The sequence below is a fragment of the Podarcis vaucheri genome, assembly GCF_965113315.1.
Source record: "Podarcis vaucheri genome assembly, chromosome: 3".
Taxonomy (NCBI): domain Eukaryota; kingdom Metazoa; phylum Chordata; class Lepidosauria; order Squamata; family Lacertidae; genus Podarcis; species Podarcis vaucheri.
Window position 1 is genome coordinate 47,325,826 of NC_138761.1, and position 13,347 is coordinate 47,339,172.

At 38.1% G+C, this 13,347-nt stretch overlaps 1 protein-coding gene across 18 annotated transcripts in view; it reads right to left on the minus strand.

Annotated features, from left to right (window-relative positions):
- Positions 1–13,347, minus strand: part of RYR2 (ryanodine receptor 2) — a 248,421-nt gene that overhangs the window by 1,992 nt on the left and 233,082 nt on the right. For all 18 annotated transcript variants that reach the window (XM_082214927.1, XM_082214934.1, XM_082214932.1 and 15 more), the window contains 11 exons: positions 12,425–12,643; positions 11,735–11,865; positions 10,110–10,152; positions 8,631–8,764; positions 7,505–7,565; positions 6,509–6,655; positions 5,839–5,973; positions 4,177–4,333; positions 2,569–2,633; positions 1,389–1,489; positions 573–624 (listed from right to left, as the gene is read on the minus strand). In XM_082214927.1, the coding sequence (XP_082071053.1) occupies positions 573–624; positions 1,389–1,489; positions 2,569–2,633; positions 4,177–4,333; positions 5,839–5,973; positions 6,509–6,655; positions 7,505–7,565; positions 8,631–8,764; positions 10,110–10,152; positions 11,735–11,865; positions 12,425–12,643 (1,245 nt within the window). The remainder of the gene's footprint in view (positions 1–572; positions 625–1,388; positions 1,490–2,568; positions 2,634–4,176; positions 4,334–5,838; positions 5,974–6,508; positions 6,656–7,504; positions 7,566–8,630; positions 8,765–10,109; positions 10,153–11,734; positions 11,866–12,424; positions 12,644–13,347) is intronic.

The following is a 13,347-nucleotide window of genomic DNA, read 5'->3' on the forward strand; positions in this document are numbered from 1 at the left end:
TTTCTTCCATAGGGAGTATGAATATTATGTATGGATGAGTAATAACATTTCTTAATTTTCCAATGCTTGTATTTTTTCAAAGGGCCAAAACTCAAGAAACCATCCAATCAATTGACTGATGTTCAGAGGAGCATGGATACGGGATATGCATCCAGATGAACATACGTATATGGAATGCTTAAATCTCCCTTGCTGGACTGGAACAATTCATCAGCAAAAAGGAATACAGGTGGCAAATCCCACAGTTTCTACATGACATACCATAACTTTGGTGAGTGGAAAGAACCAGAAGTTGAAATGTTTGTGAATTCATTAAAAAAGTTAAAATGTGACCTTCCAAACTAACACAAGTAGTAGAGGAGACAAAGAAAATATCGAAATTGATGTAATCTCTTGAAATGCTTCTAAATGAAACTTCACATAGCTATCAAAAGTAACAAAAAGTCATTTTCTCATCTAGTGGACTTCTAGGTACCGGTACCAATTTGTATCACAGTAGATTACACTTAAAAGTTTCTGACAAAAAAATGAATCTTAGGTAGTTATTGTTGCACAACATGTTGGTGACTCACCTGTCCGGTATGTTCGGTTTCGTCTTTATTTATGAGATACATCAGGAAAAATCTAAGATAAAGAAAGAAGTTGTTGTTCATGATTAAAGGCCTCCCACGTGTAGATCAGGAAATTCATGGCTATGATTTATAGCCCCAGTACAAAAACCGGTCTACTAAACCATATTTTACTGAACTAGGAGCAATCCATGCGATGGTTGGCTCCCTCCTCACCTCACTTCACTTATTCCCTCCCTGAACATATTCCTGGTTTCTTAACATCCAAACTGAGAAATTGGGGGTTAGGGTCCCTCCATACTAGGATATGAAACTAAATTCTGGTTTCAGTTGAATTCAATTTCTGGAAACAAAGTTTGGATTCAAGTGAAAGGCTACAGGACTCATTGTAACTTGTTAATATATATTGCAGCTGTTATTTTAATAATTTAACTACCTGTAAGCCTTTAAGCCCATTTATTTCATAGAATCATAGGGTGCATCTAGTCCAACCCCCTGCAATGCAGGGATATTTTGCCCAATGTGGGGCTTGAAGCTACAACCCTTAGATTAAGAGTTTCAATAGGATTTATTTTCTAGTCAATTTTGTGCTGTTTCCAAAGATTATGGTTCAGTTTCAAATTTCATATCATAATTCCAGATTTAAGCATATTATTCAATACTAGATGGGGGCTCCCCGACCATTTTTTATATTTTTTTTGTCACAAAGCAAAATACTTCTTTCCAACCACATATAAATTTAACTAGAGTTTTACTTCAAAATATTGACTTGTTACATCTCCTATTATGTTTCAGATTTGATGACATTAAAGTACTTACAGATAATTAGCCAAGTTGTGCTCCTGTAGAGTATGTGTTTCAAAACCATGGGGCACTGTGTCAAAGTAGTCATTACCTATCCCACAAATAAAGCATTTGGTCTAAAAAGAATGGAAAAAATACATTGTCCAAATATTCTTTAACAGTACAAGGAAAACAAGGAAATTCTGTATGCGAAGTTCAAACTTCTTAGCAAAGAAGTTTGCTTGCTTTAAGGCCTTAAATAGAAATGTACCCTCTTCTTTTCCAACCTATGCTTTTTGAATGCTAAAATATTTCCCTCTGTTAAGTAAAAGAAAATAAAGGGTCGATGCTGAAATGCAAATTTTCCTATTCCTTTTCCTGTACTATTTCTGAAAAAGCCTTATGTATCAGTAGTAGAACTAGGGGAAGATGAAGCAGCCTATTTCTGTTTGTTTGTTTTTTCAGATTTAGCTGCATTTAAATTGTATGCATCCCTTCCAAAGCACACATTTCCCCCAAAATAAGCTTTTCTGTACACTTCCCAATGCATTTGCCTTCTAAGTTTGTTCAAAATGTGTATTTTTCCAAACTGAAACTGCAGTGCAATATACACAAAATGCATAATCCAATTGTAGTTACAGATAGGTAGCCGTGTTGGTCTGCCATAGTCAAAATAAAAAAAAAATTATAATCCAATTGTATTTATCCATGTATAAATACAAGATTGGCAAATCAGGTTGGTTCTCTTTAAAATGTTGGTTCTCTTTAAATTGTATTTATCCATGTATAAATACAAGATTGGCAAATCAGGTTGGTTCTCTTTAAAATGTGAACCGTACTAATTTATTCTCCATCCCTAGGTGGAGAACATGCATTTCATACACAAGATTAGTCCTAGCATTTGTTGCTTAAAAGGATCTCAAGAAACAGGGCTGGGAAACACCACTGCCTAAATCTTTGGAGAACCACCACTGCTTGGCATAGATTACAGCAGTGACTGTTGGTGGTATAAGCCCTCAGAATGCAGTACTGCTCCATAATACCAGCCCAATAGTCCATTATATATTCTATGTAGAAGAAGTACGCCAGGGAAATCCTAAACTGGAATCCTCTCACTGGCATGTTAGCTATACACAATTTATTTTTCTATTACACGTGTATTTATGTTTCATGGAAATACCATATACATCACGACAGAATTGCTGATATAGATTACCTCCATGTCTTCTTTAACTTGTTCTTGCTGATCTCTTAATTCTCCAAATGCATCAATAATTAAACCTGGTAATAAATAAGGTGATACTTACAATAAGGTGGTGCTTTTGATTTTGTAAACTCTGCCATAATCTGATGCACACGTTTAAACCTTACTCAAAACTAAAGTTATATGCACTGAATGCTCCATTCACCACCAGAGTTTGTAGTAAATATGACTGTAGAGGCTGAATCTGTGTTTAACTCAGAGAAACATTTCTGTCAATCTGTGGGGAGGTACGGCAAGGCCCTCCGCCGCCACAAGGATGCCCACAAAGTCCTCCACCTCCATGGAGAGGCACTGCAGGGCCCTCCTCCCCTGCGGAGAGGCCCAGTGAGACCCTCTGCCACCGCGGATATATATTGTGATATATCGAGATATTGTGATGTTTAGTTGGTGATATAACGCTATACTGAAAACCAGATATCATCCAGCCCTAGTGTGTACATGAAGTGTTTGAATTTGCCATATAAACTGGAGTTGTCTGAAGCGCAGTTCATAAAACAAGAGGAGAAAACTACCATAGTTTTCAGTGTATAAGATGATGTTTTCTGATTAAAAATTTTAGTCAAAAATTGTGGGTCTCCTTATACACGGATGGTGAATGAATAGAGGTTCAGGCTTTGGTGCAGGTGGCCCAGGCTTGGGTTCGAGCTCTGGCTTCCAAAAAATAGGGGTCATCTTATACGTGTGTCTTATACAGGCACAGGCAAACTCAGCCCTCCAGATGTTCTGGGACTGCATCATCATCCCTAGCTGACAGAACTAGTGGTGAAGGATGGTGGGAGTTGTAGTCTCAAAACATCTGGAGGGTCAAGTTTGCCTATGCCTGGTCTTATACATGGAAAAATACGGTAATTGTGGATTGACTTTAATCTCTTGTTCCTTCTTCACAAGAGTGTGTATATGGAATGCAAGTCTTAATTGCCAAAAGATGCTTTATGTGACAGCATCCAGAGGTTACATCATTTCATTTTCCTGTTCTCATTATGAATGCTTATTATTAACACAGTCACATTAACAGAACTCGACAAAGGTAATGGACCGTGGCTTAGAGAACAGGGGAAAGAAATAAATCACATCAGAGCCAAGAATATAAATACAAGAGAAGGGGAGATTTGTTGCAGAAAAAGGAAAGTGTGAAGAGGTACTGGGTCTGAAGGCTCTTGCAGATGAGAAGTATTCATATACATACACTCAGATTGTGGGCATGAGCCAATCATGTGCAAAGCTCTGCAGGACCTTTTGTGGTTGGAGTTCTTGTTAGAAGCAGAACTAGTGTGTGTGCTTTTATTAGATTTCAGTAGATATACAAGACCTGGCAACACCATTTTATCCTATTTGCTTGCCTCAAATTTTCAGCTATATAGCACACTATATACACTAAACTCACGTTAAATAGATTTTGAACATAATCAAATACACAGGAAGTTTATGTTTTTTATATATTGGGTGGCATGATGTTTCATTCCATGTGCCAGGGAAAAATGGGATTTTAGTTACCAGTAGGGAAAGGGTAATTTTGTCAGTTAAAAATACAATATAAACTGAAAAAATATGCCTATGTACCTTGTATGATAGCGAGGAGAATAACTATTACAAAAAAGAAAAACGTAATATCAAAGATGATTCGATAGATTTCATATTCATCGCCTGCTGGATCTTCAATTTCATCACCAATTCCACCACCAGCACGCACTCCCACATACATGTGAAACATATAGCACTACGAACACATGGGAAAAGACAGTAATATTAAAAATGCACATTCTACATCTGCTATGGCTATTTATTAATCTGCATAAGACTTAAACTGCGCCTTGATCTTTCAGTCAGAATTTCAGATAAATGAGTGGCTGCAAAGAGAGTGGGAATGCAGGTCTGTTTACCTGAGGGAAAGGGGTGAGAGAGCCTCACACTCTTCAGAGAAGCTCTCAAAAGATCCTGGCCTGGTTTGGACATAGCAAACCTACACCAGCCTCAAGCCTGAATGCTCCCTAGTCCCTATCCCCGGGCTAAACCTTTCCATGCTTTGTTGGGGGGGACCATTAAGCCACTGTACAATTTTTTTTTTGGTGGGGGTGAGTCTTCAACCTTCTCAGTGGGGAGGATGAAATCTGTTGAGGGGAGTTACCTTTATAACAGGAGTCAGCAGAGGGTTCCAGTTGCCTTTCTTTAACAAAACACTGCTTGAAGCAGTGGTGAAGTTACCCTCAGCAGGCTGGCCCTGTGGCAGTGCCCTTACAGAATTTCATTCCCACAAGGTTGCTGCTGGGCTGTTGACTGCAGCTTCACCACTGCTTAAATCAGCAGCAAAACTTATTTTTTAGGCCACACCACACCAATGTGAAACTGTACAGAGGCCACAAAGAATGATGAATACAGTGGGCAATTACTTTGTTCGTAAAAACTGTAGAAAACAAGGCATACTAATTATTTTTCCTATATTCATACAAAATTTGCTTGCTAAAATATCCCTCCTGAACAGCTGATCACTGGAAACTAGGAACATTCACACGGGAAGGAGCCAGCTTCCCCCATGGATTGGGATATCTGTGTACAGAATACGGCTTTCTTTTAAATTTGTTGTTTTTATTTATTGGCGGTTTCACTTTGTTGTTTGGCATAAATACAGAAACTAGCAAGGCCCACCTGCTGGAGACAGGATGCTGCATATTGACACTAGGCCTTGGATTCGTAACTATTGATACTGTTTTACAATGCTTTTGTAAACAAAGGGTTAAAGATATGTGGCTTGAAATGAGAAACCTTACCAATATTTTTAGCAGTCTAATTCCCTCCCTCCACCTTCAGTTCAGGCTTCAAAGACAGACAAATTCAATTTACTAGACAAAGACTCCGGTGTTATCATAAAAGTAGTTTTTGTTGTACTGTGTAAACAGTTGGTATGTTACTAGTTCTGTCTGTAACTTTGAAGCCTGACCAAAAGTCAACTCATGAGAAATCATCGTCCCAGCTTTCCTGATTGTCACTATTATCCAATAAGATCAAGCTTTTGAGATGTCTTTATTCTGACTACAGAGTATTTCTAGTATATTGTAGGGAAATCAAATTACTACATCCTTTTACCATTGTCAATTTATAGTAACAGAACCTTCCTTTTTCTGAAAGCATTATGTTTATAATAACCATACTGAGTTATATGAATGGCATCGAGAACTTGTGTTAGCAACACAAGGGGAGATGAATAAAAGTCGAAGTAATATTTACCGTTAGCATATCATCACACTTCATGTCTGGCATATCTCCATCTTCACTCTTATTGTAGAATTTGCGAAAAAAATTAAATGCGACTACTGTGTACAGGTAAACTACCACTGCCAGTAATCCTACTGTGAGCACAAGCTAAAAAAAGTAAAAAAAGTCACATGATATATTAATTAAGAGTACAGCAATGTGATTTGATGGAACAATTATATTTCTGTGCTGAATGCCCTCATACAGAATTTTTCTTTCTAATAAAGAAAAGAAAGAGACGCTTTAGCATATTGACTTGAAGTTTTGGGTTGTAGCCAACTGTGCCCTTCAGTTTGAGGATCCAGTGATCCATACCTACGCTAATGGCAGAAGAGAAGAAGAGAAGAGGCAACTTTTGCTTTTTCCTCCTCGCCCATTGCAGCCGAAGGAAAGGAGACTTTAGTAACACTGATAGCATGGTGCTGGTTAAGACATTAGTACCCATTGCATGTTTTTTTACAACTAATTAAGCAAAATTAATTAGTTGTTGCAAGTATGACTGTGACTTATCCTTTGATTTTTTAGGACAAATATTATGAAACTTAACCCTTTTGTTTCTATCTATTCTGTTTGTATAATTGTTCCTCCTTACCAACTTGGTTTTAAAGGATAGTGTAGTTAATGATAGAAAAGACAACATTACCTGTTTGCCATTGTGAGTTACGGATGACAAAATAGTTCGCAACGTTTTGAATCCCATTGCTATGTCAAGAAGATGAGCAGCAAAGAAAAAGTTGTTGTAATGACCAAGGACTGACATGGTCATATACCAGGCGAGGTACAGAAAAGACTTCAGGGAGAAAGCGTAAAACAAAATTAGAAAAAGGGCAGACAACGTGATAATTGCGATTAACTGGATTCAACTGCAAAACCAAATAACTCAGTAATTTATACAACCAGGTGCAAGATTCCTGGTGGCCTAGCTCTGAGCATAACAGCTGCCAAATAAACACAAAAGAGATAGATTTTAAACATTTTAAATCAGTTTTATTTAACTCTTATTCTTTTTAAATGAACAATTTTTTGTGCTTTTTTAAATAACCTGGTTAAAACCTTCAGTTTTTCGACTGAATCAATACTGAATCAATAGCCTGCTTTTGTAAGTAAAGGAATGAATTGGGGAGAGAGGATATCTGATTTCAAGGTCTAAATAACAAAATTAGCCAATATCATTTATCATTAACATAGGCTTCCTACTGAACCCTGGGTCTAGCAAGTCATTACAATAACTGGGATACAGGAGGAACCACTGTATCTCATCAGGATGATTTTTTGCCCTCCAGGTGAGCTTTGCAATATGTTCAGTTCTAGCTCTGAAAAATGATGAATAGTTACATCTACAAGGAAACAGCATGGAAAATGCTTGTTTATTGCAGCATGAGTAGTCATAGCCAACAGCCTACTTTATCAAATGCAAAACTAAACAATCCCTTACATGTCATAAACAGACTTTCACCAATACAATAAAACTTACACTACATTACATCTGAATATCAAATGGAATTGGCCATATGTATATGTTCAGAGTCTTAATATAGCAAAACACACATTTTCAACCTCACTTAAAATAGCCAAATCTCACACTCTAAACCAGTTTCTTGCTTTAGTACTTAATTTATATTTGATGGCATAAACTTACATTATCAGTGAAAACAACTCCTAATTTCCACATCTGATACTTTACATCAATAGAATTCAGTCTGGAAAAAATATATGGAAGACACAGTAAGAAAAAACACTATATTAATATGTAACAATTACCTTATTCAGCCTGGGTATCAAGCCATCACTGCCCTGTTTTCAACATAGCTGTCTTAGAACCAATTCAATATGAGTATCATTTTAATTCCTGCTATTGCTATTGCTAGGGACGCGGGTGGCGCTGTGGGTTAAAGCCTCAGTGCCTAGGGCTTGCCGATCGAAAGGTCGGCAGTTCGAATCCCCGCGGCGGGGTGCGCTCCCGCTGCTCGGTCCCAGCGCCTGCCAACCTAGCAGTTCGAAAGCACCCCCGGGTGCAAGTAGATAAATAGGTACCGCTTACCAGCAGGAAGGTAAACGGCGTTCCGTGTGCTGCGCTGGCTCGCCAGATGCAGCTTTGTCACGCTGGCCACGTGACCCGGAAGTGTCTCCGGACAGCGCTGGCCCCCGGCCTCTTGAGTGAGATGGGCGCACAAACCCCAGAGTCTGTCAAGACTGGCCCGTTCGGGCAGGGGTACCTTTACCTTTACCTTTATTGCTATTGCTAAAAGTGGGAGTGGGGCAGATTCTGGTGATACTATTTTTTATTTTTGTTCAGAAACCCCCACTGGAACAACACTGCATTTATACTTCTTCCTCCCAAGAAGCTGACATCTCTTAACTTATTTGTGTTACTGTCATTGGTACCAATCCACATTAAGGCTGTCATACTTAGGTTCCATTGAAATTAATGGAAAAGTCACATCTTGCTTAAGTCTTACTGATTACAATGGAACTTGAGTATGGCTAACTTGGAGTCTCCTATTCCCTTACTGTCAAGGCCAGGGGTGTTGCCAAGATAGGAAATTCTGGTAGGTGTTGTTTAAAAGCTACCAAGCAAGTTGCCTTTTTCTTCACAACGCAAATACAATAGGCAACTTAATTTTTTTCATCAGCCCCCAACACATGTACTGCTTGAGAATATCAAGTCACTATTAACCAAAAATAGTCACTCTTTAAAAGCCTAAGAGCTCTACATATGAAAAAGCTTAAATGTTTTTTTAAAAACCAAATTTTTGAAAACTTACACAGCAGATAAAGAACTATCTTTTTTGGGTTTCTTTTTTTCTCTAGCATCACTGAAATCCAGAGCAGCTTTGTCCATTCCCAGCAATTCACTGATTCTGTCCTTTCCATAGAACTCTCCATATTTATCCATAACCTAGAAGAATGGAGGTGATTGTTATTTTTCTCTCTACTTTGGAAACCTAGTAAAACAGGTTATATTTCCAAATTATTTCAACAGCCCATTCACAATATATGTGTACAATACTGATTGATCAATTATGTGGCAAAATGAACACCAGCTTAAGGCTGGTTACATACACACATTAAAAAAAAATGATTCTAACTATATAAATAACTAAACTGGCTAAATTGATGTGTAATTATAGTCTATACATATATATTACACAAATCTTGTATCTTTTTTATATATAAAGTTGCATCAATTTCCTTTCTGTTAGTATCTTCCTAAAGAAACAATTAGAATGAATTCAGCACATACAGATGAGCCACTGCCATCTGTCTGCAGATTTGTTCTCCCTAGAGTATGAAAAGCTGCTGGTAGGAAGGGTGGTTTTCATCTTCTAGCCAGGGGAAGTGCTATGGATTAGACCATGTGAACATTTGTAACGCATAAGCTAGCCTGCCCTCCTCTGACAATGCTGATTAATTGTTAGATGGAAAGAAGAGTAGTGGTCTCCAGTCAGCGTGTAAAGTGTGCTTTCTTATCCCTGTAACAGTGCTTCCCCCGAAGGCACTGATCATCTTTGGAGTTTCATGAGCAATGCAGCTAGCTGCACAGCCTTCTGTAGGCAGTCATGGTTACAGATAGATAAAACATTCTTGATCCAGTCCATGTCCCTTGCACTAAGAGCCGACTAGCATGTCTCTTCCATCCCAAATGCATGCAATTTTAAAAAACAACAACCCAAAAACCCACACGGTATCAAAACACACTGATTTAGAAATACTACCCAACTGCTCTGAAGGGTCCCTGCTTCATTCTTTCTTGATTTAAAACTTTCTGCATGTTTGCAACAGCTTGAAAGTGCATCACTTGCTGTGCATGCATAAAACCTTTGAGTGAAACACCCCTAGAAGCGGCAGTATGATATGGTGTGCCACTGTATAGAAAAAAGGATGGCTGTCCCTATGAAACCATGGGGCAGCCATCACTTTTCTGTACAATACCCTTGGACCATCTTAGTGGTTTTTTTAAGTACACCTCAGTGAACCATGCATGCAAAGTTTGGAGACATGCATGTCTAATTTGCATGTTCCAAGTATAGTCTGTCTAAACGGTGGAGGAAATTGAAATCCTTCCCTATCTCTAGTCATAGTTCTCTGAAATGGGGACCAATACAGTCACCTCTGCAGAAAGGCTTTATATAACTGCATTAAATTAATAATAATGGATACAAGTTATAATGATACAAAAAGACATGTATAAATAATTTAGACAAATTCAAAATTACATAATTCAACTATAATATGAACATTACCTTTCTTTTTACAAACTTGTCCCAATAGTTGTTAGGAAATGATCTAAAGATATACAAAAGTAAGATAGCACTCATATGAGTAAACATTTTTCTGAATTGCAAATTCACAGGTAACACTATTGTAGGAATTGCCTACAGAAAAAGCTTAATAAAGCTACCTAATACAAATGTATTTATAATATGGTATAGGTTTAATAAATAAATAAGTTCATTTAATAATTCAATTTGTTATAGGTTTAATTTACACAGGTAGTCCTAATTACTAAAAAAAAAATCCGGTAGGAATGTCTTCCTTCCCTAGTGAAAACTTCCCATTCAGATGTGTTAATGTGTCCACAGAACTCCCACAACCCAACATTGTTTCATGTGAAGCTTTGTTTAGAGTGTGCTGGATTGCTGGTCTCTATTATGACACAAAATTAACTTTTGCCTACGAGATGCAAAAATGACATTTCAGGTTTTTCTGCAGATTGTGTTAAGCTGTGTGTGTAAAGGTGCTGACCTTTAAAGCCCTAAACAGCCTCAGCCCTGCATACCTGAAGGAGCATCTCCACCCCCATCGTTCAGCCCGGACACTGAGGTCCAGCTCTGAGGGCCTTTTGGCGGTTCCCTCACTGTGAGAAGTGAGCTTACAGGGAACCAGGCAGAGGGCCTTCTCGGTAGTGGCGCCCGCCCTGTGGAACGACCTCCCACCAGATGTCAAAGAGAACAACAACTACCAAGCTTTTAGAAGACATCTGAAGGCAGCCCTGTTTAGGGAAGTTTTTAATGTTTAATGCTGTATTGTGTTTTTAATACATGGGGAAACCCAGCCAGATGGGTGGGGTATAAATAATAATTAATAATAATAATAATAATAATAATAATAATAATAATAATAATATATGCCTTTCGTGAGTGAAAGAAATACCTATTTTGGGAAATCATCTTTTATTTCTTCTTTTTAACCATTTAATGTAACTTAACCATTTGGAGATACATGATGCGTCAGTTCACATGTAATGCTAAACTGACCTGTTGGGGATTATGCATAATGATCAGAAAATGTACAGTCACTATATGAACATTTCCCGAAGCCTGTTGGAGATTATGTATATTGACTATGAAATGTGCACAGTTCCTTCTTCATGGCTGGATTATGTGCATTCTTCATGAGACCTGGTGAATGTGCACAGTTAACCCATTCTCCTTAAAATATATACTATGAATAAAAGTGCTCTGTTCTCTCTTTATATTTAAAAGGATGAAACATGAATAAATAATTGTATGTGTCACCTTCCATGTGTTAGATGGATTTAAAAATGCATATCATTTTAATTTAAGTAAAAGAGAACCAACTTGACTGTATGAATCAACATTTATGTTTCAAGCATATCAGTGCCATTGGAAACAAAACTGCTGTTTGCAGAATGGAAGATTATTATTTTTTTGCTGATATCCTCACAACAAAGCAAGCTAAAATGTACATTTAATAGCTATATAAAATAGTTATAGCTGCCTCAAATCTTGGAGTTTTCTGTGCTGCAGATGAATCCAATCACAATTTGCTACTGCCAAAATTGAGATACACTTACACAAGCTTCAGGGAAGATGGGTGGGAGGGGGAGAGAGAAAAAAATATTTACTGTGTGTTGATGACAAGTCTATCCCACTGCCCTTTAATATCATCTTCTGAAGGCTGTTCTGTAATATACAGCCCATCAAATTCTAATTTCCGTGCGACTTCTTTTTCTCGTTTAAATATAACCAGTGGAACCTGCAACCAAACAGCAACATTTGATTGAAATGTTCTATAGCACTTGGAGCAACAATAGCTGGTCGTTGGGGAAAATGCAGACTGAATGAACTGTACAATTTCTTAAAGGAAATATATATCGTATAAAGCAAACTGGATCAATTACAGCCCTTCCCCTATTTGCGCTTACAATCCAGTGCTCAACAGAAGGGGAAGGAGATTTTCAGTGATGCTTCCTTCTCCTTGCATTCACCCAGACCACTGCTTCCTCTGGAGCAAATTTTCAAAGGATACAAGAGGCTTGCAGGAGGAAGAAATAGCAAAAATCTCTTATCTCCCCACCTATGAACAGGAGCACTCTTTGTATTTGTAGCACGTTTTACAATATCCTTATTATCATTACTTCAAAGCAAGAGCTTCATTGGCTCCCAGTTCACTTCCTATACAGTGCCCTGGATATTTTAATTGAAGGAATTGTGTGTGTGTTTGAAAAAGCATCCTGCCAAAACAAATATTTAAAGATACAAGACATTATTTGTAACTACTTCAGTGGAAATGTATGTATTCCTTGTCCTCTTACTTTCAGACAGTAATATCCAATGATGCAGAAAAAGGAAATGACTGTGTGCAGAATGGCTAAAATGCGGAGTGTGGGTTCCATGTAGCCGCTACTTTCTTCAAGAACATAGTGCACTGTGATGATTCTATGGGAAGGACTTTCTAAGCTGCTTAACTTGGAGTTTTCAGCAATATTAACCACAGGAACCTCCTTTTCTTCAGCCACTGCAGATGTGGAAACCTGTTGAAATAAATTGGAGTAGAAAAAAATATAAATGCTCTGCGAATTTCTGTTCTCAGAGGCTCCTGGAGGGCATTCCTGACACGTGAGATGGCACCTCCTCCTGAAGCCTTCAGGCACCAAACACTTGGTTGCTCCTCTAGGGAGAGGAGTGAGACCCAAATGGAAGATCCAGTAACCCACCTGCTCATTCAGAAAGACATTTAAAATTTACGCCTGTTGGTGTAGTGAAAAAAAGAATTAACAATAAACATGGCAGTGTTAATAGTCAAACAATCAATATAAAACAGGCCAGAAAAGTAGGAGGAGGAGGAGGACAAATTCCTAAAGTTCTTACTTTCCTGCTCTACATGTGTGGAGCATAAACTGGATTAAACTAATAACCCCTAGTTCCAGGAAGGAAGAGATGGACTGAATGTCCTCCTAGAGAGGCTGAAAACAGAAAAGACCTTTGGTCATACCATGAAGGGCACTTCGAGGTGCATGTAAAGATCAGCGCAGGTGGGACTAGATCTCCCTCTTGTGGCTGAAGGCAGGAATCACTATTCATTTACCAGAAGCCTGTGGGTCTCACTCTAGGGCCATTGTTTTTATGTTAAGCCATGTAGAGAGGAGAGAGTATATACAGCAGCAGGAACATTAGGGTTGCCATGCACCCGGTTCTGCCAGATATGTCCTCTTTTCAGCATAAAAAATCCTATCTT